The following is a 27,678-nucleotide window of genomic DNA, read 5'->3' on the forward strand; positions in this document are numbered from 1 at the left end:
AGTATCACACATGTGTATCCTGAAATTCTCACTGGCTACCATTGACTTCTGAAGTTTCTAAGAGCCCTGCAGTAATTTACAACAATAAGAACCCTTCTCTAAGCATCACCTCTTAAAAAAATACCAGAGTTCATTTTCAAACTTTAAAATTAAAATTTGAAATAAAAGCTAACTCTACTTGGTGGACTTCTGAAGATTCTGTACAAGTTTGAAGGAATAATGGCCTTTATAAATTCACTTCAGAACCACTTTAATTTACATAGCTATCTCCCTGGAAGTCCTTTTGACATTAAAAAGCTGTCATACTTTCTTATCTTTATTCTTTGAGAGATTAAAGCTGGTCTGTCAGGGAAGTCTTAAGGTGATGAAGCAGGGGTTGGGGGGCCCTCTCAATGGTCATCTTCCACTGTTCTCTGCAAGACTTCGCCCAACATCATTCTAAAGGGGACTGTAAGAGACAGCGGCTATGGGCTTAAGGATTATCAACACAACACTGACCAGAGCATTCCAAAATACACATTTTCCCTTTACTTCAGAAACAAAACACTGGCAAAAAAGGGGCTCATAATCTTTTTTTTTTTTTTTTTTTTTTTTTGCGGTACGCGGGCCTCTCACTGCTGTGGCCTCTCCCGTTGCGGAGCACAGGCTCCGGACGCGCAGGCTCAGCGGCATGTGGGATCCTCCCGGACCGGGGCACGAACCCCTGTCCCCTGCCTCGGCAGGCGGACTCTCAACCACTGCGCCACCAGGTAAGCCCGGGGCTCATACTCTTGCTCTCTAAACAGCAGAACTGTCAAACCTTAAAATATATACCCCTAAAAATTGGCTAATTTTAGTGGCAGGTAGCAGTTCTCCATAAAAATGATGAAATTCACTAAAGATTCATACTAATTATTATTAATAATTCATAATAAAAAACTTAAACAGTATATCCCTTAAATCCAAATTTAAAACTAGAGCCACTATTCCTTGTGCATGCTGCTTTCCTTCAGTGATGTGGTCAGTACTTACAGTGAATTCAGAGAGCGTAGTCCTTGGAAAGCATCTGGTGCTAGCTCGGAGATCTGATTATTGCTCAGGTCGCTAAGATTAAAAATAGGTTAGGTTAAACTAAATAAAATGTCAGTGAGATTTACTGCAGGAGAAAGCTATTTATTGCCTCTGCATGTCAGTTTTGCACCTATCAATACATATATAAAATTTGCAACATGAAACATCTGAAGCATCCTAAATTTAAAAAAAAATCACACTTTTAAATCAATTATTGTCTATTTTCCTAAATTATTATTAAAGATGGCATGTGTTATTTTTGAAAATAGAACATTTAAGAATTTGACTGTATAATATATTGACCACGTACGTTCACACTAATGTGAATTAATCTGCTAAATTACAGAGAACTTAAAAAATTAATAGTTTAGCTTTTAACATTACAATATTATAGAACTAGTAACAGATAGCCACATCATTTAATATTTAATCTGTCGAGTACTTATTCATACTTAAATGGATGTCTTCTCATGGTCATGACTTGTATAATTTTTAAAAATTACACTGATTTCAGAATATTATTCACTCACATTCTTCTAAGCTTTTTATATGGTGAGAAAGCTCCAGGAGGGATGACCTTGATTGAGTTCTGCTCCAAACGTCTGCAATGAAAAAAAAATTGTTTTAAATAGAAATGTGAGCTCCCAGCTATGTTTAATTCAAGCCATGTCAAGAAGCAAAGGTGATATGCTTTATAAGTGATATTTTCTTTTTTTCTCAAAAAAGACTACTAAAATTAATTGTGCTCTGCCCTAAATGTGGTATAAGATTGGGAATAAAAACAAAGCAACTCTAAAAACAATAAAAATATTCTGATTTTTTAGGCGTTACAAGTTCATTAATATTTAAGTCTGGAGTTTGTATAAAAGAAAGAACACCTGTTAGAAGCTATGTTGGGAATACATTTTGCTAACTTCAATATCAGGAAGAAATATGTTGTAACATTGAAAAGATGTAGAACATGTTTTAGAGATAGCTATAACTCTTCCACAAAAGACATTATGGTTGAATACTAAACTTTATAAACCATTTCCTCTACAGAAAGCATATTATAGCTTGAAAGAATTGTTATATGCAGAAAATTAATTTTGAAGCTTCTTCTGAGGCAAAAATCCTATACTCTAAATTCATAAGTGCTACAGATATTTTCAGTAAAACTGTCTGGACTCTGTCAATCCATTATGTGAATATTTCATGTGAAAACCACTGCAGCAAAGTGCATTTAAACACAACTGCCGTGTTTTTATGACACACTAAAATCTGAGAGGTGAAAATAACCCTCTAACATTATCTATTCCATGGTTCTGCTATCAAAGAAAGAGAAGATTTTACCCATCTAGTTATGAAAGACACAAAACAGTATATTTCACAGGGTGTTTTGGTAAATATTTTAGTCCATCAAAAAATGTTGTCTCTCAGCCTCATTTCTACCCATATAAATATGCTAATACACATTTCCCATTCCTTCTCCTCGCTTCTGCTCTGTATCCCAGAGAGCTGACTCCTGTGAAGCATTTAGTCCAGGCTCAGTTGCTAACTGGCTTTTGTGAGACTTGATCAGTGAAAGGCACTGGTGGGAGACCCAAGGTGGGACGAAGGGAGAAGCCAGTTAGCAACTCCCCTTTTCTGCCTCAGGATATGTCCTCAGCCGTGGTCTCATCTCTTCCTTAATTTTAGCTCCTGCTAAGGGCCAGCTCCTAACTGTATATCATCAAGTTCTTAGTTCTTTGTAGCCCTGGGGGTGGAAGCAGCTTTCTAATCTGTGTCACTTTCTAGAGCTGTTTAACTCATTTGTCATATTAAATCCCTCTGTTGAAATACCTGGCATGAGCTCCATTTTCTTGCCCAAATTTAAAAATATATATACATATACACATATATGTACATACATTTATATTGGTATATTTATGTATAAATATTATATATAGAGAGAGGCATATATAGGTTATATATGTGTCCTATACAGTGATTCATTTTTATTGAATGTTGGTAATACTTTGACATTATATGTATTACAAGCATTTAATGGACATCAGTTCAACATAAATAAAATATCACTAGGAGGTTAAGTCAAATTGCTTAAATTACAGTCTTTTCTGATTCAAAGGCCTTATATTACAATATCATGTTTTCTTCAAGTCTCAGTGTTCACCCTCTGACCTCCTTGTCTCTAAAGGCAATGGGTTTCCCCAGTCTTCATTGCTCTTGAACTCACTGTGGCATATGATATTGTGAACAATCCTTCCTCCCTTGGATGTGACACTATATGTTCCTGATTCTCGCTCTGCTTTTCTCTTTCTAATTTATGGCTTCATTTTCTAGTCCTCCAAATTGAGTTATTCCCCAAGTTTCTGTCCCTTGCTCTCTCACAAAAAAGTAAAATCTTTTCTGTAACTTGCAACATTAGTCATGATCCTCATCCTCCAGAAAGCAGGTTATTTTGTTCACATTAAAGAAAAACTTAAGCTTAAGCTATTTACGAAATATGTTAAGGAAGCAAATTAAAATCACTCATATTACAGTACTCAGATCCATGAATTTTACTTTAGTTTTTCTGCACGCATATTTATTTTATATAATTAAAATCTTACTGTATAGAGAATTTTGAGTTGACTCCTTTACACTAAACATCATATCATCCATTTTTTCCTATATCATTAAAATTTTTGGAAGACATTATTTTTAATGTTTTCATGACAATTCAATTGGCAAAATGTGCCATATTTCCTTAATCATTCCTTATTGTTAGACGTTGAAGATAATAATAATTTCACATCAATAGTAATAATATTGTTGAGTTATTTTAAGATGACTAGAGCACAGCCTCCTTTTGAAGTTTTCCTTTACTTTCTTAGGTATGGTTAAATGTATCTTTCTCTCTGCTAAAGGGCATTTTCTTCTAAACTCCTCTGCTCTTATCTGACTGCATTCTATTTATTTTTCATATATCCCTCCTCCACCAGGTTGTTGGCCCCTAAGGGGCAGATTTGCCCTAGAAGACAAGAAATAAATCTCATGAAGCAAATATGAATTTCCTTCATATGGATTATTTATCTAGGTCTTAAGAAAGGGTTACTTTTTTCAAAAGCTCTAAGTATAGCAAAGGATATTTTAATCATTTCACTGTTACATTATTGATTAGAACATTATGAATTGATGGTTTAGACACATTTTTTTTGCTGTGATCCATTCTTGTAGTTGGATTTTAAGAAGTTTAAAATGTAATCGATGAAAATATAGTAAAAACAAGCTATAGATGGATTACTCTTGATTAAAGGACTTTCTTCAAATCCAGGCCAATGAAACATCATTTCATTTTGTTAAAGATTTTCTCAAAATAATATAATGCAATGATGCGAAAAAATAAAAATTCTTAGTGTCTAGCAGGTTTCTTTCAACAGTCATGCAAAACTAGATCATACAATTACTTTTTGTAAATATAATTTCAGTTTCTTGAAAATAAGGAATCAGCAATTATTCATTCATTCATTCAATCTGCAAATATTTAATGATGGCCCTGTGCAATATTGTATTACATAATTGGAATTCAATGGTGATCAAAAGCAGATATGTTTATATCCTCATGGACGTTTTATTGATAAAGTGTCCAGTTTTACAGTTACATTTCCAACTAATTTGTTCAATGTAAGTTTTTTTAAAAATGAGATATTCAGTACTGAGACTTCTGAAATGTCAGTAACATTAACTTACAAATGTGGCCAAACTAATTCTATCGCTTAATATAATTAAAAAGCTTCTTTAGAAATTTAAAAATTCATTTATTATTTTAAAGTCTCAGAACCTAGAATACTTATAATGATCACTAATTGTTCTAATGGCTTTTAAATATGTATATATATATATATATATATATATATATATATATATATATATATATATATATATATTTTTTTTGGTGGTACGCGGGCCTCTCACTGTTGCGGCCTCTTCCCTTGCAGAGCACAGCCTCCGGATGCGCAGGCTCAGCAGCCATGGCTCACAGGCTCAGCTGCTCGGCAGCATGTGGGATCTTCCCGGACCGGGGCATGAACCTGTGTCCCCTGCATCGGCAGGCAGACTCTCAACCACTGCGCCACCAGGGAAGCCCTTAAATATATTTTATTGTAACTTAGTTTGTGTTGAATCTGCAGTTAATTTCATTGATAACTATTCCTGCTAAAGCAAAAAAAACCAAAAAGATATAAGTGGGCCATCTATTTTTTTAGAAAATGCATGCTCAAAAAGTTACAAAACAAAGAGAATTCATGATGAAAACATTTAGTTTTATATGCAAAAATAACTCAAACATAATATAGCAATACTGCAGGTATTATTCCTTATTGCAATGTCCCATGACTTAAACTTCAGGGGCAAACCATATCATTTACAACGTATGCAACAGAAAGCTGAACAATGACATGTACAATGGATTTGCTTGCTTTTCTTTATTTATCTATTTACTTCCAACCTTGTTCCAAAAAAAGAGTATTTGAAACGAAGCTTATATGGTTATTTACATTGACTCAGCAGCTAATTGGTCTTTATGGCACTGTCTAGCAGTACACTAAGGCACAACATAATTGCCTCCTTCATTCAAAGAGACAGATTCTCATGCAGGGAAATATTCTACCACTGATAGATGTCAAACCATAAATTTTAAAACGTTTAAAAATATCAATTTTCTTGTTTTCAGTGGACAAACAATAAACTAATGTGTACTTCCTGTAAACTTCTAGGTCTCTAGGATAAATAATTTCTGTGTTTCATTACAAGAACCTCATAATATATTTGACAAACTACAAACAACACACATCTCAAATGATGCCCTTCCTCCTAAAACAAGAGGGGGGACTATTAAAACCTGATTATAAAACATGAGGAGGAAAAATATTAGATTTTTCAGGTGAAGGTTAAAAAAAAAGGAAGGGTAAGCTGGGACAAAGTGAGAGAGTAGCATTGACATATATACACTACCAAATGTAAAACAGATAGCAAATGGGAAGCAGCCACATAGCATAGGGAGATCAGCTCGGTGCTTTGTGACCACCTAAAGGGGTGGGATAGGGAGGGTGGGAGGGAGATGCAAGAGGGAGGGGATATGGGGATATATGTATACGTATAGCTGATTCACTTTGTTACACAGCAGAAACTAACATACCATTGTAAAACAATTATACTCCAATAAAGATGTTAAAAAAATTATATACCTAATAACACAGCTTCAAAGCAAACATTGGAAAAAAGTATAAGAAACAGACATCCACAATCATAAAAAAACAAAAACAAACAAACAAACGAACAAAAAATGCCAGGGTTACAAAAAGAGATAGTGTAATGGCTGAGATATATTTGCTTGCTGTAGATAAAATCCACCATAATTAAGAGCCTTCCAAATGCTATCCCTTCATAAAAAAAAAATTCAATATTTTAAATTTCAAAGTAAAAATAGATTTAGAAAACTGAGTGAGAGAGGGAGAAAATTTTATAAACCCCATATGATAAAGGAAGACTTTTTCATATAAAAGGAGCCAGAATCTTTTTTTCCACGGAATGTATGTGAACAATTCCAAAACATTTCATCGCTGTGTGTACGTATATCTCAAAGCAATCTGCTGCTACACTTCATCAAAACAAGAAGGAAATTTTAGTTAGAAGTTCAATTTTAGTTAGAAGACAGTTTTCTAACTGTTCCAATCAAAAAATTCACAAGTATGTTTAACCAATAAAAGAACTTTTTCCTCCCACTCCCATATATCTTTTTCTCTTGTTCTCTACTGCTTTTTTTTTAAAGAAATATATGTCTTCACAGTTTTAGAGTTCCTAAAGAATGAACAGCTACCAATATACGTCACTTTTCTGGTGCCTATTTCAAAGATGGTAGAAAATGGGAAATTATCAGTAAATCTCTCTGCTGTAATACTGTGGACACTTAAAACCTGCATATTATGTGCAGGTATAGCTGGGTTCTGTGGCATATAAATACTTTACCATGGTTATCAATTAGCAGATCTTACATCAGGAAAGTATACAACATACAGTGTAATTGGGTAGTCAATTATTCCAACTAGTTCTGAAGACATCTACACTATATTAAACAACATTAGTTTATTTTAAATGACACTTTCGACTCACTAGCTTTCAATACTCGGGCATTAGTTTCAATATTTTTCAAATTAAATTATCTTGATAAACTATAAAAAATAACATCCACATGCCAAAGCTGAAATAGCTCTCCCAAGAGGTATTTATGTTTTGTATATGTATCGACATAAAGATAAAAAGTGGAGTTTAGTGATTAAAAGTATGAGCTTTATACAGACTTGGATTAAATTCAGAATCTGCCACTGATTAGCTCTGCAGACCTTGCAAAAGTTAGTTTGTTTCTCTGTGTCTCAGTTTCTCTTTCTGAAAAATGAGAAAATAAAACCTACTATAAATGTTTTGGTAAAAATTATGAGATGTAAAAAAACATATATGGTATGCTTTTTCCTGCTCAAAAAATAGCGGAAAAAAATTTAAATGAGGATATATATGTGTACATATATAACATATAAATATGGCATTATAATATAATGTCTGTAGCCTGTATTAGTCACACATACACACACAGATTATAGAAAGGAATAAATCTGACATATGACTTGATCTCTAATGTGAAATAAACATGTATGGTTCCAAAACACATTTTAAAACAAATTAGCAAAACAGTTTTGCAGATAACTCCCAACTGTCTATTAAACACATACACTCAAGCATCATTCACATACATGAAGGCTGAAAAAAAAATACAAATGGTTGCTATTTCCATGATCAACATGATTAAAATAGAGCACTTACTCTAATTTGAAAACTGAGAAACTCAAAAAAAGTTTTTACACCACCAGTAAAGTATGAGTTTGGATTGAGTGTTCCTGTAACATACAGCCCAGATGCTGATTATACATGGCAATAAAACTGACAGTTCTTTGCATTTTCCCCATCTGCTTTTAACGTAAATGGCAAAAACAGCTGCCAAAGAACAGAACAGATTTAATGGGGTGAAGGCTGGAGCTGCAGAATGACTTTAGTTTTTGAGTCATGGACTGCTGAGTGTAGCCAAATATTCTCATCATAGGTAACACCAGGCCTGCATTTGTAAAGGAGGAAGCAGCAATATTACTTTGACATCAAGGATCCTCTTGCCTATTACATAATAATTCTAAAGTAAGTACTTTATATTTTTGGAATGTTACTTCCAACTTGAGCAGTAAATGCATGCCATTGAAATCCTTCAGATGTCTCTACATAAAATGACCCAAGATTATCTTAGACTAGAATATTATTGCTGTTATGTAATTGTGATTTCCAGGACTTTTTAAGTTTAACAAAAATTTTTAACAGCTGAGTGAATATTAGCCTCTAGAGGGACATACTTTGCATATAGCTACCATTTTTTCCTTAAGACTGTCCATCCTAATTGATTATCAGCAATCCCTATGTTGGGATGACTTGTTCCTGAAAATTGTCCACTTCCTTAATCTTATTTTATTTCTTGTGATGTCATTCTGGGTACATTTCCCTCAGTGCAAATTCAATTGATGTTTTCATAATAAAAATAATTCTTTTTCCATTTGGTCTTTAAGCATTTAAAGCAAAACAAAAATGTGTGTGTGCGAGTTCCTATTGACCTCATATTTCAGACAATGAACTTCTGAATGAGTTAAAATTTTTATGTATATATTTATATGGACACACTCAAATGCAAAAAAAAAGTGTACATTCAATACACAGAATCACATAATTTAGATTTAGAGGGAAAAATGGGCTAAGACACATGGCTCGCCGATTTCAGGGGCACAGAGTACAGATTCATAATGTCAGTAACACTCAGTTTTCATAATTTTTCTTTTGCAATCCAAGAAAGGCAAATGGAAGTTTTGCTGCTTTGTTTTTCATTATAATTAAAACCTCTTGGACGCTTAATATGAGTTAGGCCCTGAGCTAAGTCCCCCATTTGGTAATAATTTTAGTTTTAAAAACATTATGCAAATTACCTTTATACATCATTTGTTTAACAGTATTACTCAGTGAATAGATAGCAACTAGCCTTCTCCCCGATGCCTGTACTGAGTTATTGTCCAAGTCATCCATCATTTTCCCCCTAAAGTTCAGATAACACTGTGATCACTAGTAGAATTTGAACCAAACAAATTTTCAGCTTACTTTTTCTGGCTGATTTTACAACCATAAATCAATAACTTAATTCTTTAAAAAAGTGACAATTTCATTCACCTGAGAATGAATACTACTTTGTGCCCCAGCTGTCTTCATTTCTATGTTAAAGTCTACATAGGTCTTATTTACATTTGATGGGTCTCCATTTCTTTCCCGTAGAAGTTTTTAGTGACTCAACCACAACAGCACTTGGGTCATTTCTTGGAATAACTTCTCACTACTATCTGCTGCTAAGCCTGTCTTTATCATGCCTTATGTAACTGTTTGTATCACAAGTGGATTCTCTACTCCATGTTAGAGTGGTTTTTCTAACTAACAAATCAAATCATACTACTACACTGCTCAAAATTTCCCCTTATATCCTATTAACATCAGGACAGTGATTCTTCAAGATTAGGCTTGTACTTTATGTTCTAACAACTAAAACTGTTTAAATTTCTCAAAGACACATGACTCTTTCACTTTTCTCGGACTCTGCACATACTCCTTCCACTGTCTAGAAAGCCCACAATTTCTCTGCATTCAAAACACATCCTCATACCCGAAGATTCTTTTAGTCTCCCAGGGAAATCAAGATATTCCTTTCTTTGTGCATATGTATTTCTCCATGCATATGTATTTTATTACTTATCATATAGCTTTTAAAATTTCTGTGTGTGTAAAGCTTCAATTCTCTGCATTGTAAACATTTTGAAAGCTGGAACTGTGACCTCTCATCCATAATGCCTGATGCAGAGTAGGCACTCAAAAATATTTGTTGATTATGTAGTACATGAAAAAAAATGTTACTTTTCCATATGCCATTCTCTGCTGCAATAATGTTCATCAGACTCCTTGGGATTTTTAAGAGAAACCAGTTGGAGCATCTGCTTTGCCTTACCACTCTAGTCATTTTAAGATTTCTTTTACACCAATTTATTTATAATTTTACCATACTTATTTTCACATCTTAACTAATATTACAAAAGTTTGATTCATTCTTCTATACGTTTCTCTTATGAAAGGCACTGTGGTTTTTTCTGAAATGATCAAAAAATAACAACAAAAGCATATAAAGGGTGTGTGTGTGTATACGGTATATATAACATACACATTATACATATAAATTTTTGTGAAATTAGGTACAAATAAGAAAAAAAATCAATATATTGAAAAGGCAACCAAGAGAATGGGAGAAAATATTTGCAAATCATATATCTGATAGAGGGTTAATAACCTAAATATGTAGAGAATTCATACAACTCAATAGCAAAAAAAAAGCAAATAATCAAAATAATAAATGAAGAAAGGAACTAAATAGATATTTTTCCAAAGAAAACATACAAATCAAGAGTAGGTCCATGAAGAGGTGCTCGACATCACTAATCATCGGAGAAATGCAAATGAAGAACACAATGAGATATCACACCAATCAGGATGGTTATTATCAAAAAGATAAGAGATAACAAATGCTGGCAAATATTTGGAGAAAAGGGACTCTTTATACACTGTTGGCAGGAATGTAAATTGGTACAACCATTATGGAAAACAGTATGTGGTTCCCATAAAACTGATATTGAACTACCATATGCTCTAGCAATCCCACTCCTGGGTTTATACCTGAAGGAATTGAAATCACTATCTTGAAGAGATATCTGAATCTCCATGTTTACTGCAGCTTTATTCACAATAATCAAGATATGGAAACAACCTAGATGTCCTACAACAGATGAATGGATAAAGAAATTGTGGTATATATACAATGGAATATTATACAGCCATAAAAGTAAGGAAATCCTGTCATTTGTGACAACATGGATGAACCTGGAAGGCATATGCTAAGTGAAATAAGCCAAACAGGTAAATACAAATAATGTATGCTATCATTTACATGCAGAATCAAAAAAAAATCTGATTTCATAAAAACAGAATAGAATAGTGGTCACAGAGGTTGGTGGCTGGGAAGATGAAGGTCAAAAGGTATAAATTTTTAGTTATAAGAAGAATAAGTTCTGAGGGTCAAATGTATGGCACAGTGACTACAGTTGATAATATATTTCAAATATTATATACTTGAAAATTGTGGAGAGTAGAACTTAAGCATTCTTACCACACACAAAAAAAGAGTTAACTATTTGAGGTGATGAATGTGTTAATTATCTTGATCTTGGTAATCATTTCACAAATGAATAAGTATATCAAATCATAATGTTGTACCCTTTAAATATATACAACTGTATTTGTCAATTATTCCTTAGTAAAATTGGAGAAAAGGAAGTAAATTGAGGGAAATAGGAGCAAATAATTTTCTTTTCATGAACCCACACTCTTAATAAAAATGAATTCTCTTTACAAAGATGATTATTCTACTATTTCATTCAATAGGAAATAAGATTGTTCAAGATATGCATATAAAATTGAGAATTTTGCCAAAATAAAGATGAAAACGCTCCAATGATTATTAGTGAACTCAATGATGGTCTATGGAACTACAGGTTTAGTTTAGTTTTAAATGTATTTTACCTAATTTATCTTATACTATTTTGCTGTGGAACTATCAAAATTGCTGTAGGGATTACACTAAGCATGGCTACTGATGACTAAGAATTAAGTGAGATGTTTGTTGTGAGGAAACTCAGTGGTGATCTTAGTTTGTATACTGAACAATTAATTGGCTTTCTGCATTCTGTAAGAAGCTAAATTATTATGTCTTTTTCTAAGCTCCTAACTTATGAGGAAATCATGATGTGAAAACTTCAGAGATATTTTATCAATATTGTCTAAATAGTAAAGTCAAGGTAATTTACATCTGCTATAAAAATTAGTCAAACTGCTATGTTATATTTATTTTTAAAATTTATTTTCAAAATTTGGGCATAATTAAAAGAAAATGAACAAATTACACAGCATGACAGCTGTGCTATTAGCTGAGATATTCCTGAGTGCATGTTAAATAGTCAAAAAGTCATGCTTGATATCATGAGTACCTGTAACTTTCCTAATAAGCTAGTATAGAATAGGTTATTTAAAAACACGTTGATCAAATCTAATTTACATATCCCTACCAACAGAAACTTTGAAATATGCAGATTCAAAATTTGGCAAGTATTATTTAATAGAAATAAGGATGCAAAATTTTGGAAGGGGCAAATGCAGAAATAGCATGCCAAAGGGTTAAACACAGGAAGAGTGCCTAAACAGAAATGGAGGGCAAAGATATATTTTAAAAATTGTATTCAGTATCATAAATGTAGTTTGTAATCAGAGCATTCAAGAATCATTCTCACTTTCATTTCTTTATAATTATGCATGCAAATGATCCAGAGTAAACAAAAGGGAAAAAAATGTACTCCTAACTTCATATCCAACCTCTAATACTGTGAATCTCTTTGAAATAGGCTTCTTTACTACTAGCAGAGTAAAAGCAGTCCACTAAGTTTATACAACAAAGTGAGTTCCCTTTCCATTTTACCTATTTGAATAGCACATCCAAAACAAATACTATAACTTCTGAAAATTTGCAGTACATCTTAGAAAACAGAGACAGACCTCATAAGACCGGCCTAAGAACTTTGCTACCATACTTTCCTTTCCCGAAATTTGAATGCTTCCTTATCTTCTCTCAGACAAATAAAAGGAAGAATTGTATGGCTCCCAGCTTTGGAGCCCTGAAAAATGCAACCAACATTAAATGCAATAAGACCTAAGAGTGAACAAGACATACTAAATTGTTCAACCTATGTTTTTACTAACTGTTCTCCATGATTTATGGAATTTCTGTATAATGGTTTGGACAGGTGCTATGCCACAGAAAATCTATAACTGGATTGAAGAGAACTAAATGTCTACTTTACAGCAATCTTTCACTTCACATTCAAAGTATTACACCTCAAGACAAGATTTAAGAAATTAATTCTGAGGATTTGATATATAGAGAATCAATTTGCTATTAATGATTTTCTTGTCATGGGTCAGGCCTTGTATAGACTTGCCTAAGGCATTCCATGTGTATGAAAACAAGGTACCCAGCCAGCAGAGTTCAAAGCAGCAAAGTGCTGGAAAGATTCCAGGGCAGCAACAACTTCTTTCTTCTAAACCTAATTTTACCTGATATTACACATTCTATTTTCCCCCATCTATCTTCATTAGTCCCTACTCCTTTGTCACATTTTCTTTTACTAGGAAGAATGGAGGCTTGGAGGCTCTCCTGATTGTATGTCCCAGACCCGCCACCCCAGTACTATTCTTCTCCCCGCCCACACTGTGCTAAGTTTTGGGACAAAAATGGTGAGGAAAAAAGACATGATCCTGCCCTCATTAAGCTTGCAGTCTAATAGGATAGTTTGACATTAACCAGAATATCAAACTAAGCTGTGAAAATTTCTATGAAGACAAAATCTAGGGAGATAGGAAATTACTTAATAGAGACTAGGAAAGAAGACAACAGTTGTAGATATAAAGTAATATGAAACAGTTCTTAGTTTTGTAAACATTCCTATACCTTCATGCCTTGTCTTTCTCTATGCTCCTTCTATGTTCCCTTCACATGTAAGTTTCTTAAAGTGTCCTGTTTTTCTGATATCTGCTTCTCTTCATTTTATTCAATCATCATTTTTATAATATCCCAACAAGCTAAGCCACATCTATCTTTCTTTTGCAGCTGGATGGAGGATGGAAAACAGGCTTTGGAGTCAAATAAATCTAAGACTGAGGCCAGTTTAGTCACTTCATAATTGAAGGGTTGTTTTTTTACAAGATTTCTTAACTTTTTTGAGTCTGGTCTTTTTTTAAATAGCAAAATGAAGTTGTCAACTTTTGAGGGATTTGAGATAAATGTCTATAGGCTTTGTTACAGAGAAAATGTGACCTTAGAGAAAGATGTCTAAGATGTCTGTAAAAAGATTGAATTAATTATTATATCTAAAGAAGGAGGGTACCTATTAGATACTGGCTTGGCCAACCTAGAGCAGAAAAAATGTTGCTCTCAGATGCATGTAGAGAGTAGAATCCAAGCCAGGACAGGAAACAGGGAATTTAACAAAGGAATTTTTAGTTAGCCCACTTTAGCTCACTTCATTAAGCATTCTATTCATAACTTTTTTTTCATTAAAATTTCTTATTGATTTTATGCTTAAAAAGCATCATTTCATTTTTCTACGGGAAGAGAATGGACTGCTCCTTCAGATTTTTATTTTTAATCATTTTTAATATAACTCCACCTTTTCAGACATAAATCTGCTTTAAATGTTTAATTTTTACATTATCCATTCATTCAATAAATATTTATCTTATATTTATCAAGGGCCTACTATGTGCCAGGTACTAGATTTGTTGCTGAGTGTTCAGTGGTGATTTGAACAGAAGCAGTTCCTGTCTTCATAGAGCTGCTTTAGTAGTGAAGACAAACACACAACACAAATATATATATACATATATATATATATATATATACACACACACATATATAACATATACATATTATATATATGTATATATATTAAATAAACACACAAACATATATATATATATATACATATATAGATACATAGTTACAAAATGTAACAATTAAGTGCAGTCAAAATCAGATTCCTAGTCTGCAAATGGGAGGACAGATCCTGGACCATGGTAAAGTCATCAGGATAATGAAGCCTCTTGGAGAAATAAAACCAACCTTTATCTAACACATGCCTCTGCATTAGTTTTCCTATTTTATTTAAATTGCACAAATACACCCATCAAAGGTCAATGAGAAGATCAAATGCTACAATACGTGTAGAGTATCCAACACTGTAGGCATTAGATAAATGCTAGTCTCTTTTCCATTCCTTCTTCTCCAATTATTTCAATTCTGACTTTAAAGGAATATTTCCCTTCTATATCTTAACAAATTTGAGCACATACCACAAGTGTGAAGTTATAGTTGCAAGCACAAATCAGATAAAAGGAAAGGGTGAGGCAAGTTTTTCTACCCAGATTTACAGGCAGTTGGTCACTGCTACATATCATACATACATACTTTCTTTTTGTCACAATATGAGACAGTTACAGGAATAAAGACACACTAAACAGTAGGAAGTCAACTCAACATTACTGAATGAAATGCCTGATAATTTGCAATAAAGAAATTCTACTGATAATTTACTGGTAAAATCCAATTTTAAAACATTATATGAAAAATATGAAGGGAGTTTATAATGTTCAGTTCATCATGTATTAAAAATATAGAATGTATAAAATTTTTTAAAGATGTTGCTTAACTTTATTTCTACATTTTAGAAATCTTACTGATTCTTTAATTAAAAAAAGTAATAAAAGAAGTGAGTCACTAAGCTAGTAAGTTGTGCCACTGTAATGAATGGTAATGGGTGTATTTTGTTGGAGTTGAAGATCAATATGATTTATTACCAGATGCTCTACTGATAAAGCTGATAATGTAATAATCAGAGAAGTAAAATTCACCTAGAGCTTCACATATGTTTTCATCTCTACTTATGAATTTATTATAGCTTTACTTGATAAACCACCACCTCAACACAGACAAACTCATTGGGACATATTAATTAGTCTAACTTTTATGCTACTAAATTCCACCATCATACAAAATCTATACAGCATACAAAATGTAAGAAAATCTCTATGACAAAAAATAAAATAGACTACATGAGATAAACCATTTGAAATGTTTCATATTCCTTTCAGTCTGTTATGTCTACAACTCACTCCTCTTTTGTCAACCAGCAACAGCATTTTTGTCTCCTTTTCTATCATCAGGATTTGATCAATCAACTCCTGGACCCAGAACAATCTTGCTTCCACATATATCTTATCTAACTCTCACACTCTCATGTCTCTCTAAACCTATTCTTCCTCTCTGACTTTCTAATGACTGCAGGTTTCTGCACCTTAAAATAAACCCAAGTCTGTTCTTTATCATTGCAATTGTCTTCTTTAAAAAATCCTTTTTCAGCTAAACTCTTCAAACTACTCCATATCTGCTCTCTACAATATTCATCACCTCTGACCTTTCTTAACACTCTGAAGAGTGGTTTACTTACCTATCACTCTATCTTGAATCCTTCAAGAGCAATATGCTGGTCAAATTGTAAGACCTGTTCTCAGATCTCCTCTTGGTTCATTGTCCGGAGTTATCTGACCCGGAGGATCATTTTTCCTAGAAGCTCCTTCCTCCCTTAACTATTGTGGCCCTCTGCTGTTTTTGTTTAGTTCCCTTGGGTTTCTCTTCTCTTTTTCTCCTTTCCATTGGCCATCTGATGGCGTTAACCATCTACTTGTTTTTTTATAATATTAATTACTCCAAAATCTTTGCCTCAAATCCTGTCTTGTTCCAAATTAACATAGTCTGTATTATTTTAGTGTCTCTAAATATCTTATTGGAACTTCAGTATCTCACAAATTTTGCTCACCATCATCTTCCTTCCTAGTTTTGGTCCTGCTCCTCAGCTTCTTATATACAATAGCCATAACCACCATCTCCCCAGCCCTCATACTTGAAATTTTGGCATCAACTTTGAGTCCTTTTTCTCATCTCATCAAAGGCCAAATCCTATTAATTCTGCTTCTGTATTAGCTATCATAGCTGCTTCCACATCATCATTCCTACTATTACTTACTAGCTCCTGCTCTCATGACATCTCCCCTCGATCAACATAATAGTCTCCTAAGAAGCCATAAGCCTGGTTTTCTCTCCTTTTGCCAAACCACTGGTGCACAGCTGTCAGATTAATTCTTCTTAGAGATTCAAACTCCTGTGTTCAAATGCATTCCAAAGAAAGATTTAGATCCTTATACTATCAAAGTCCTCCATGAATTACCTCCAACCTACCTTTCCAACTGTGTTTCCTTAACTCTCTCAGGTACCAAATACCAATCAAATTGAGTTCCTGTGTGGCAGTATCTTGGATTTCCATTCTTATTGCCTGTGCTCCTAAAGTTCATTACTTCTGTAAGCTGTTTTCTCATCTTTGCAGTTCCATTCATTAATTATCCTTCAAGGCCTACCGCACACGTTACCTCCTACATGAAGGCTTGAGATCGAGGTATCATTCAATGATTACTATCGTCTAAGCACATGAAGCTCTACATGTGTTAATTCTTTCACTATAAACTGACGACAGTTCAGATGAGGAGATAATCCCATAGAGGATAAGTAACTTGCATACGGTCTCACAGTTAGTAAATGATAGGTAGACCTCGGGTTCTAACTAAAGCTTTCTGACTCTAATTAACCACTGTAACTTGTTCTCCACTTTACGCCCTCTGTAATAAATACCTTGAACTTACATTTAGGTCTTTAATCCATTTTGAGTTTATTTTTGTGTATAGTGTTAGGGAGTGTTCTAATTTCATTCTTTTACATGTAGCTGTCCAGTTTTCCCAGCACCACTTATTGAAGAGACCGTCTTTTCTCCATTGTATATTCTTGCCTCCTTTGTCATAGATTAGGAGACCATAGGTGCGTGGGTTTATCTTAGGAGACCATAGGTGCATGGGTTTATCTCTGGGCTTTCTATCCTGTTCCATTGATCTATATTTCTGTTTTTGTGTCAGTACCATACTGTCTTGGTTACTGTAGCTTTGTAGTATAGTCTGAAGTCAGGGAGCCTGATTCCTCCAGCTCTGTTTTTCTTTCTCAAGACTGCTTTGGCTATTCGGGGTCTTTTGTGTTTCCATAAAAATTATAAAATTTTTTGTTCTAATTCTGTAAAAACTGCCATTGGTAATTTGATAGGCAAAGCAGAAATAAAGTCACCGATGTAGAGAACAAACTTACAGTTACCAAGGGGGGAAAGGGGGATGGGATGAATTGGGAGATTGGGATTGACATATATACATTACTATGTATAACTAATAAGAACCTACTGTTTACCACAGGGAACCCTACTCAATGATCTGTGGTGACTTAAATGGGAAGGAAATCTAAAAAAGAGTGGATATATGTAATATGTATAATTGATTCACTTTGCTGTACAGCAGAAACTAACACAACATTGTAAAGCAGCTATACTCCAATAAAGATTAATGAAAAAAATAAAAACCTTGAACTTTATTTTTTCCTCCCTTACAACATGTATTACTTTGTACCTCATTTTATAGCTTTTAACTTGCATGTCACTTGATGGAGATCTGTGGAGAATTCATGCTGCCTTTATGTAATAAAATGTTTACTCAATAAATGCTTGTGCCTGGGGAGATGGATATATTATTTCTCTGTGTGAACAGTTACTATGTCTTTCTACTATCTACTCCATCATATATTACATCTTCTAAGATGAGAGGCCTTATGTAATCTGTGGCTTTAGAATTAGATGGAGATGTCGTTTTTGAAGCATTATTTTCCATGATGCCTCAACATGCACCTCTTACTCTAATTAGGCTCAACTGTGCAATCCCTAAAACAAAATGCTCACTGCCACCTCTGCCCTTTGTCCCCAATGTTTCTCTTTTGCAGAATGTCTCTTGCCTCTTCCCAAGCCATATATTGTTCTTCTTTCAAGGTTCAGCTAAAAAATACAAATGTCTTTTATGGCCAAGGTAGTGTTTCATCAATTTAATTTTGATGAGAATAATATTATTATGTGCATACATATATTCTTTGTCTGTGTCAAGTACTGCATCTCTCTAAGTACACTTTTAAGCACATATTAAATACTTTAAAATAATGTTAGTGGGTCTTATGAATTAAGATTATTCTCACATAAGATAAATTAGGGCAGTTAACAGTCGAAAAAAATAATGAATAGTTCTTGAAAATAACTTAATTTTTTTGGGTGCCTACTATGAAGACCTATCTAAAGAAGTTGATTCTACTTTATTATTTCAACCAAATATGTCCCAAAATATTTATTTAATTCAAATTTAGAATTAACTTCTAAAACAATATATGGTAGGCTGGGTGGTTAAGAAGTGCTTTCTTAGCTAATAGATATTAAGGTAAAGATTTTTCCTAATGCTTACTTCCCAAGATGGTAAAAGTAGTCCACTTTACATCTTATGTGACCTTGTTTTAGCCACATGACTTATATTTGGCTAGGACACAGAAATGAATCCAGCAGCTGCATACAAAATAGGTATGAAATATTTTGTTGAGAGAATTTAATTTTTGATGGAGGTAGCCATTGGCTCAAATAAGCTAAAATGCTCACTAATTTAAAAAATCTTCATTTTGACTTGATAATATTATCTTTTTTATCCTTTGTGGTGGACTATACAACGGTTAAAACAAAACAGTGAAACTGCGTTTTAAAACGTGTTGTCTTGAGAAGGCAGACATCATCTAGTTATCTTGTTTCTATGATTTATTACCCCAGAAAAAAATGTTTCCTTTATTTTCCACCACTCCAAGCTAGAAATGGGCAGAAGCAGATCTCCAGAACCAATTGGATAAATAAGGTACTCATACTCTTATTTTTCCTAAAGCGCCTTATAACACCTTCTGAAGAAAAAGGAAAGTATTATTTTTCCTTGAAATGCATTCCTTTTAATTCTACTTGTGTTGAAAAAAAAAAAGAAAGAAAAATCCTAGCCACTTCAATAAGATATTTAATTAAACAGAGTCAAGGTCAATACAATTCTGAAAGAAACATTTGTCTAAGCTAATGGATCAGACTGGCCTTTGATAAACCCAGAATCTCCTAAAGAAAGTCATGGCTTGGGTTATTGGGGAGGTGGGGGATATGAGGGAATTCAGGGAACATACATTTCTGTGATAGTTTCTGGCAGATTTGTGGGGATCTCAGTGAGACCTTTCCCACGGCAGTCTACGATATTGTTGCTACAGGTACAAGCAGCTGGACAATGCAAAACACTGCAAGACGGCGCCATAAATGACTGGTGACCTGAAAAAGAAACAAACCAAAGTTATAGTTTTTCCTCCTCAATCTCATCATTGTGAAACACACAAACTTAGCGAAAATAACAAAGCACGTTATTAAACAGAAATGCATTTCTCTAAATACCTGATTATAAAATGATACTATATTTCTACAATATATTTTAGGAAGCATGCATGTATGTTTTGGGGTCAGTTCCGATAAAGCAAATGAGATTTTTAAAACTAATTAGAAAAATGATAATTTTTAAAATTTGAAAGATTTGTGAGAGAGGTAAAATTCTGATTTGAAACTAGAATTCTATTCAAATTTATTAGGAGTTCCAAAAAAAGCAGCAACTTCAGACGAATCTATATTTCATTTCTAATAAGCTTAGATAGAGCGTGGTCTTTATTGAATTTAAGTAGCTTAACTTACTTTAACTCAAAGAAGGAAAGGAAAACAGTAAAACTTCCCTCTTGGTAGACATAATTGTCTAAATAAGTAATCATGTGCCAATAAGTATGGGGGAAATAGATGATGCTAAGTTTGATTTCTGGGTATGTTCAAAATTACCGCTTTTTTTGAAGTTGTAATAATTTGTATCAGGTCATTCTGTTAGTTGTAATCTAGATAATTCATTTTTTGACTTTGTATGGCTTAAAATTTTAGGCTAAGTAGTTACCCAGAGGTATATTTTACTACTCAATATTGAAATTTTACTGTTCAAATGGTGAACAACGGGCTGTCAGGCATTTTGTACCAAATAGGCATCTGCAAACGCTGGGTTTGTCCCTGCAGCAGGGCCAGACCTCTCTGCCCTGCAGAGAAAGGGTCTGAGTGGTGGTGATACCCGGGGAGGAGGCTGCAGGCTAATTACTAACCAGGTCCCTCTCAACAAGTCCTCACACTTTACAAAAATAGTCTCAGTCTAAATAAGAAACGTGAACTTGCCTTCTTCCTCATCTAGAAAACAGGAAGGAAAAAAGTGAAAAGAGAAAAAAGTGGTTAGTAACGAATTGTTAGTCATTTCCTTACTTAATTTTTTATAAAGCAATCAGACCTACTGAGCACATTCCATGACATTATAAGAAAATTTTGTTTGGGCTACAAAAAGCAGGAGAAAATACATAAAAAGGTCTAAAGGATAGCAATAAAATAGAATCCTGAACTAGTATGTCTTCTCACTCTTCCTTTAGGAAACTGCTATTTATGATGCATTATAAATATTTAAAATTTTTGTTTTACTGTTATTTTGAACAGACACTTCTGAAGCAGAAATAATTTATATGGATTGGGAATCAGACTGTCTAGGTTGAGATCCTTGAACTTAACTCTACAACCTTCGACAAGGTTACTTACCATTTCTTTTTCTCAGCATTTTAAACTTTAATATAATGTTATATTTCTCAACAGATGTTATGAGAGAGGTAAAAATGAGGTAAATATTTGTGAAATATTTAGACTGATGCTTAAGCACATAGAAAGAGCTAACTGAATGTCACCTACTGATACTTTACATAACCAGTGTCTTATTTTTGTTTTCAGATTTTTGTTACTAAAGTTAGTCATTTATCTCCTTTAGGTAGGACTGCATCACATGAAAAGTATTTTTGTCACTTTGCAACTACAGTTCTGTTACTTTTTCAATTTCCCAGCAGGGATCCAAGATTAGTTCAACATTTTTCCAATTGTTAACATCAAAATAGAAATAAATACTTACTTAAAGGTAAAATCATGAGTAGCAAATAGAACTGTAATTTAGGAATTTCTTATCTCTCCCTTGGACTGACAACTGAAAAATCCTTCATCATAACTTAGGTGAAAGTAATCAGTAATTGCCAAACATGCACGAATGTCTTAGAGCCTATGGCATCATCCCTAACACAGAGGATTTCCACAGAGTGATTAGTGCATAACTTCACATTAGTGAGGAAAAGTGAAACCTCTGAAGCATGCACCTTACACAGTTCCTTACATCATAGCATACGGGAATATGAAAACAGAAAGGTTCTTTCTCCCTTACCACTGCAGACAAATTCTCGTTTTTGAACCTCAGCTACATTATGGCCCCTTAGGTGGGATGGCCCCATACACTGAGTGTAGAGGCCCACCCGAGGCCTTTGGCGTAGCCAGTCCGAGAGCCAGGCCAGGTGGCAGTCACAATACAGGTTGTTCGAATGGAGTCGACTAAATGAGAGCCAAGAAGTTTAAAACAAGAAAACAGAAAAGAGTCATTTCAAAATTTGGAAAATTCATTCATAATAACATATAACTTCGTCTCTACCTATAAATAGGTTAAAGCTTAATAAATGCCAATCTAATTATTTTCCTAAAAATTAAACTGGTTTATAACCACAGACTCAAGTCCCTCTTCATCTACCTCTGAGCTAATAAGCAAGTATACAGAAGCTTGAACATGACCATGAAAATCTTTTGCCTACGTCTATTCAAAGGGACAAAGAGACACAAAGGAGTCCAAGGCAAATTGCTCTGCAGTCCCAACATACTGGCAGCCAGTGGGGGTGGGGTGGAGGAATGGGGAGGTCTGGGTTCAGGCAGGGGTAGGAGGCATGTTAAGAAAATTTGTGGCTCCCAGTTTGAAATACCAGTTAGTTTTGTCATTATTAGTCTCTGTAGAAACTGCTGGCAAAACTTTTTTAGCAGGTTACTTTCATTTTTTGCTGAACCTGACAGAATAATAATTCAATATAAACCACTTCTTTTCACATCCCTATTCTGATTTCCTTCTTTTTGTTTAATCACAGTAAAAGGGATTAGCTGCTTTTGGCTCTTGGGGACATAGCCTCAAAGAGCAGGAACTGAAATTAAAAGACATAGATGGCTGGGAGTGAAGGAATTATGCCAGCCCCCTCTACGCTGGCAGGGATCCACACCAGATCATGGATCCCTTCCAAGTGGTAAATAGCACTTCTCCATTAATAAAATATCAGACAAATGTATCCACTAAATGACTTCAAACTGGCTTTTATGTTTTCTCAAACTAAAGAAAAGGACATCCAAAGCTATAAATCAAAGCATCATTCCCAGAATCATCTATGCCATGGTAATACCATTTTAGCCCTTTTTAGCTGATGTGCTCGATTATAACCCAATAACAGTAATGGATATTAAAACATGGAACTCAGTCCAGAAAGCTAATTGTACCATAAAAATGAAATTTTTAAGTAGCAATGATAATACAGAATAATGCAACAACCAAAGCAAGGGAATTTAAAGTCAGATGACTGTTTTATATTCTCCTTCAGCCTGGAGGTATGGAATAGACTGTCTTGCATCCAAACTAGACAGCATGCCACAGAACAGAAAGGTACATTTTGGGAAGGCTGGGTGACCTCTGGTGAAGTTTGCTTGGAGGTCAAAGTGGCATCTTTTGGAAGCCACAAGGCACATTCCACAGCATTGCTCTTTAAATATTTCCATTGAAACCAAGTACATTACGATGATTCAATTAGATGTGCACACATTAGAAATGAGAAAAGAATATAAAAATTTAAAAACCTGATTAGTAAGACAAACTGTAGTGGGTTTCCACAAGAAAATAAGACTCACTATACTATTTAATTTGTTTTTAAAAACTTAGCTAAAACTAATGAGAAACCAACTTCATTAAATATAGTTTGAGTGAACTGGGCTCTTCATTTTGCCAGTTCGTCTCAATCTGATAGCCCCAAGAAAACAAAACTTAGTTATGCCTGCTTACTTTTAGAATGATTTTATTTTGCTAAATTATATTCCAAGGAAATTATATCCCATGAAGAGCTCAGTTTTAGTGAGGAAAAAATGACATTAGTATTGGTATTATCTAATTCATTAAAAAGTGGCAATTCAACTGATTTTTGATTAAAGAGAGAAAATAAATGTAATGTTTTCAGTTATAAATTATTGTAAAACAAAAATATTTTGAAAACCCTATCAAAATATATTTACCCTACTTAAAAACACATATTTTTTTCAAAAAGTCCAATGCTTGGTTTTGTTTCTCACCATTTCTCACATGTTGTATATAATATATATTTTTAGGTCAAGGTGATTCTGAAACCCAGTTCAAATGCAATTTATCTCTGAAAATGCTTTAACTAAATACCCCACCCTGGGCTTTGAGGATTAATTTTTCTCTAAGAGGAAAAAAATAGCTGTATCAAACACTTTTATTAGAGAATCATTTTTATCCATCTAAAATATTTTAATGTCCATCTGTAACTCCTGAAAAGATATTTTAAAATATAAATGCTGACACAACCTTGATTATAGAAGCACTAAAGGGTGATGCTGTAATTTTATGTCACAAAGAATGCTGGAGAGCCAGTTTAGCTTTATTTGGATTGCTTGCCATACAGTAATAAAATCATAAAGATTTACCATTTATCATTTCTGACAGCCAATCAAAGAGTCTTCCATTTCTTAATGAAATGTGATCTCCACAATAGCTCAAAGTAAATGTTTTTCTCCCTCCCCCAAACTTCCCATAACACACATCATTTAAAAGGAAGGTTTCAAGTTTTCAGAATAATAGTTCATTTATTCAAATATCATATCCAGAACTTTTTAAAAAGTGGTGTTTCCCTTGTCTACCCCATGATGATCTAGTGGTCATATTCTTTACTTACTAAAAATAGTACTTAAGGGGAATCATTAATTGATTAAATTGACTTTATATATATATTGTGGCTACTTACAAAGTCCTAAGTTTAGGCATATGGTTGAAACTTGCCACAGAAAGTCTAGTAATGTTGTTATTGTTGAGAGTGCTGTAGAATAAAAAAAGGTTAGAAATTTTAGTTATGAAAATTTATTGATCACTCCATATGTTAACACAGAAAAAACCTCTTGTGGTTATGTTTATGCAGAACCATTACCTGGTAAAGATGGCATCAAGAATGAACTGTATTATACACAAGACGATAAATAAATTTCATACTTTAACATATTACTATGCATTCATCAAATATTTATTACTAATTTGTGACTTGAGTAATAGTATCTTTGACCATGTAGCTTTATGCACTGTGTACATACATGTCGATTTACGATACTGGTTAAGAAATGAACGTGAGATAGTCACAGTTGGAAAAATTAAAGTTATATTTCCTTTAAGGGTATTATGTATAATTAGTGTCCACGAGTAAATGAACCCATTTGAATTCTCCAACTGAAATCTCATAGCAATGGCACAGAATCAGTACTTTCAGGTCCTGGAACAGAGTCCTGTTAATTGTTCTTTACTGTGGACAGCAGCCGCTGTTGAAATTTGAGTAGGAAGAACAATATCTATATTTGGTACTTGCATTGAGTAGGAAAGAAGTGACATGCTGTAGCAATATAGTAAAAGCTTAATATATTCTAGCGGTTTTTAGTTGCAGCCACATATCCTGTTCTTTGTTTAGTACTGTGTAGTGATCATGGTTTCTTGAAGCTAGGGTCAAGAAGATGGGTGGCCAAGGGAGATACGGTGAAAATAAGTATACTTCTTACTTGGTTCAAATTTTTCCTAATTTCCCTCTAACACAAGCATTGTTAGTTGTATTATTACTACTATTTCTACTACAACTACTACTCATTCATTCATCAAATATGTCCTGAATGGCTCCTATTTTTATGGCAACATGGAATGTCTAAAAATAAGTCAGGCATAAATCTTGTCCTAAAATAGCATACAGCCCAACTGCGGAGAGGAATTACACAAATTACAAAAACTTAGAGTTAGTAAGGTTTAAAAGAGAGATATCTTTTTGTCTCCATTTGGAGAAGTCTGATTGTGACAAGACAGTGAGAAAGACAGTTATCCCAGGAATGGGTGAGCAGAGTGTGGAGATGACAAATGATTCTAGTATACAGAAGATACAGTAAGGTGATGACTAAACAGGGCAGTGGCTGAAGAAGGCAGGAAAGATGGATCTTGGTACAGGTGGATGATGTTTGATATTCAAGAAGGGTTTGAATTAGAGGTGGCACATTCACTTGCCTACAGAGGCCATGCAGGAAACATACATGAGAGAAGCAGGCTGCTTGTAAAGAAATAAAATGGGGAAGAGAAACGAGGAATAGCAGACCGATCCCTGGGGACAAAGAGGACCTTGGTGATAGTGATGATATTCTCTGTTGTATCAACTAATATTCAGCTCTGATGGACTGCTGCTCTGCTGTAATGGAAAGCTGCCAAACAATCTGATTTTCTCAAGAGAAACTAAAAATGGAAGTTTTTAGGTCAATCTTCCTAATTTTTAAATACTGGCAACTAACTCAAATATTTCAGAGTCCACAGGCCACGTCTGTTTGGGCTAAGCAAGATACACTGAGGCCACTTTAGGCCAGCTGGTGGCTATGGTTATCAATGGTGGGATATGGGGTGTTCAGGGGTAGTGTGATTTACTTAAACTTCTCAGAGAAGCAGGGCACGAAAGCTACAGATCTAGAACATGCACTGACTCTCTTTACTATCCAGTTTAGCAATGTATTGAATGATATAAGAACTAATGCAAATGATCTGAACTAAGTCATATAGATAAAAACCTACTGAATGAAGGATCTATAAAGCACTGAATTGGTCGGCTCATGTTATCTGAAAGCCTCTAGTATTTTCCTGTACTCGAGTGAAATGAGATTTTTTTTTCAAGCACCATTAAAACATATCCTGATGTCTGAACTAAAAGGTTTCATTTCTCAAAGGGATTTGCTTTAAATGACCCCTTTTCCTACCCTCAAAATTTATGCTGATTTTATATGGCTTAAATCTTCAGAGTATACAGCATACTGAAATGTGATTTTGGGGACAACTTTTTTTTTTTAAGCAATTCACACTAGGCAAACATGCATTAATTTTGAACTATAGTTTCTTATAATTCCACACAAAAGAGCTATCATTGCATGCCGAAGCCAGTGGCTATCAATTTGAAGACTTTTCTCAAAATGTTAATTTGTTTAATGCAACTGAAAAAATAAATTTTCTCATTATTTTTATTCAGTATTGATGCTGGCAAAGCAATATTGATATTAATGCCTGGTAACTGAACAATATGTGGAACCAATGAAATTGTTATTTTGAAATTAACAATAAATATAATTGTTGATTAGGTATGATGACATGTATGTGTTATGGCCATGATCAATTCCTATTATGAAACAATGTGAAGTTATATGCTGTACTTCTTTAAATGTGAACACTTTTTCATGCATGGAAGTCTATTTCTACATTCAACCTCAAGATTTTCTCTATGTAATGAGAATATATTCTTGTACAAAGGACATCCTGGTGTGTAAATAAGAAATGTTAGTCTTGGTAATCATGTAGGCCCTCTTGGACTAAGATCTTGATTTATTCTTTCTTATTCCCTAGTGCTAAGCATAGGATTTGGCAGGAAGTCTGATACTGAATGGATTTGAACCACTATGTTTCAATTCAATTCAATTATGTCCATTCTATAGAAAAGAAAAATAAACCATATAAAACTGGCAACTCAAGCGATGTATTTCACTTCTGAATTTAGTGTCCAAAGAAAAAGAAAATATTGATCTACATTTAGTTTCCAATGCTATTTTTGAGACACCATCTTCTTATTAAGAAAATAAAGTTAATTCTAAATCC

General features: G+C 33.8%; 1 protein-coding gene across 2 annotated transcripts in view; it reads right to left on the reverse strand.

Moving 5' to 3' along the window:
- SLIT2 (slit guidance ligand 2) overlaps positions 1-27,678 on the reverse strand; it is a 378,953-nt gene that overhangs the window by 101,491 nt on the left and 249,784 nt on the right. For both annotated transcript variants that reach the window (XM_081253775.1, XM_081253774.1), the window contains exons 7-11: positions 24,773-24,844; positions 22,099-22,262; positions 19,961-20,099; positions 1,581-1,652; positions 1,012-1,083 (exon numbers count right to left, since the gene is read on the reverse strand). In XM_081253775.1, coding sequence (XP_081109901.1) covers positions 1,012-1,083; positions 1,581-1,652; positions 19,961-20,099; positions 22,099-22,262; positions 24,773-24,844 — 519 coding nt within the window. The remainder of the gene's footprint in view (positions 1-1,011; positions 1,084-1,580; positions 1,653-19,960; positions 20,100-22,098; positions 22,263-24,772; positions 24,845-27,678) is intronic.

Source organism: Mesoplodon bidens (genome assembly GCF_964165515.1).
Source record: "Mesoplodon bidens genome assembly, chromosome: 1".
Classification (NCBI taxonomy): Eukaryota; Metazoa; Chordata; class Mammalia; order Artiodactyla; family Ziphiidae; genus Mesoplodon; species Mesoplodon bidens.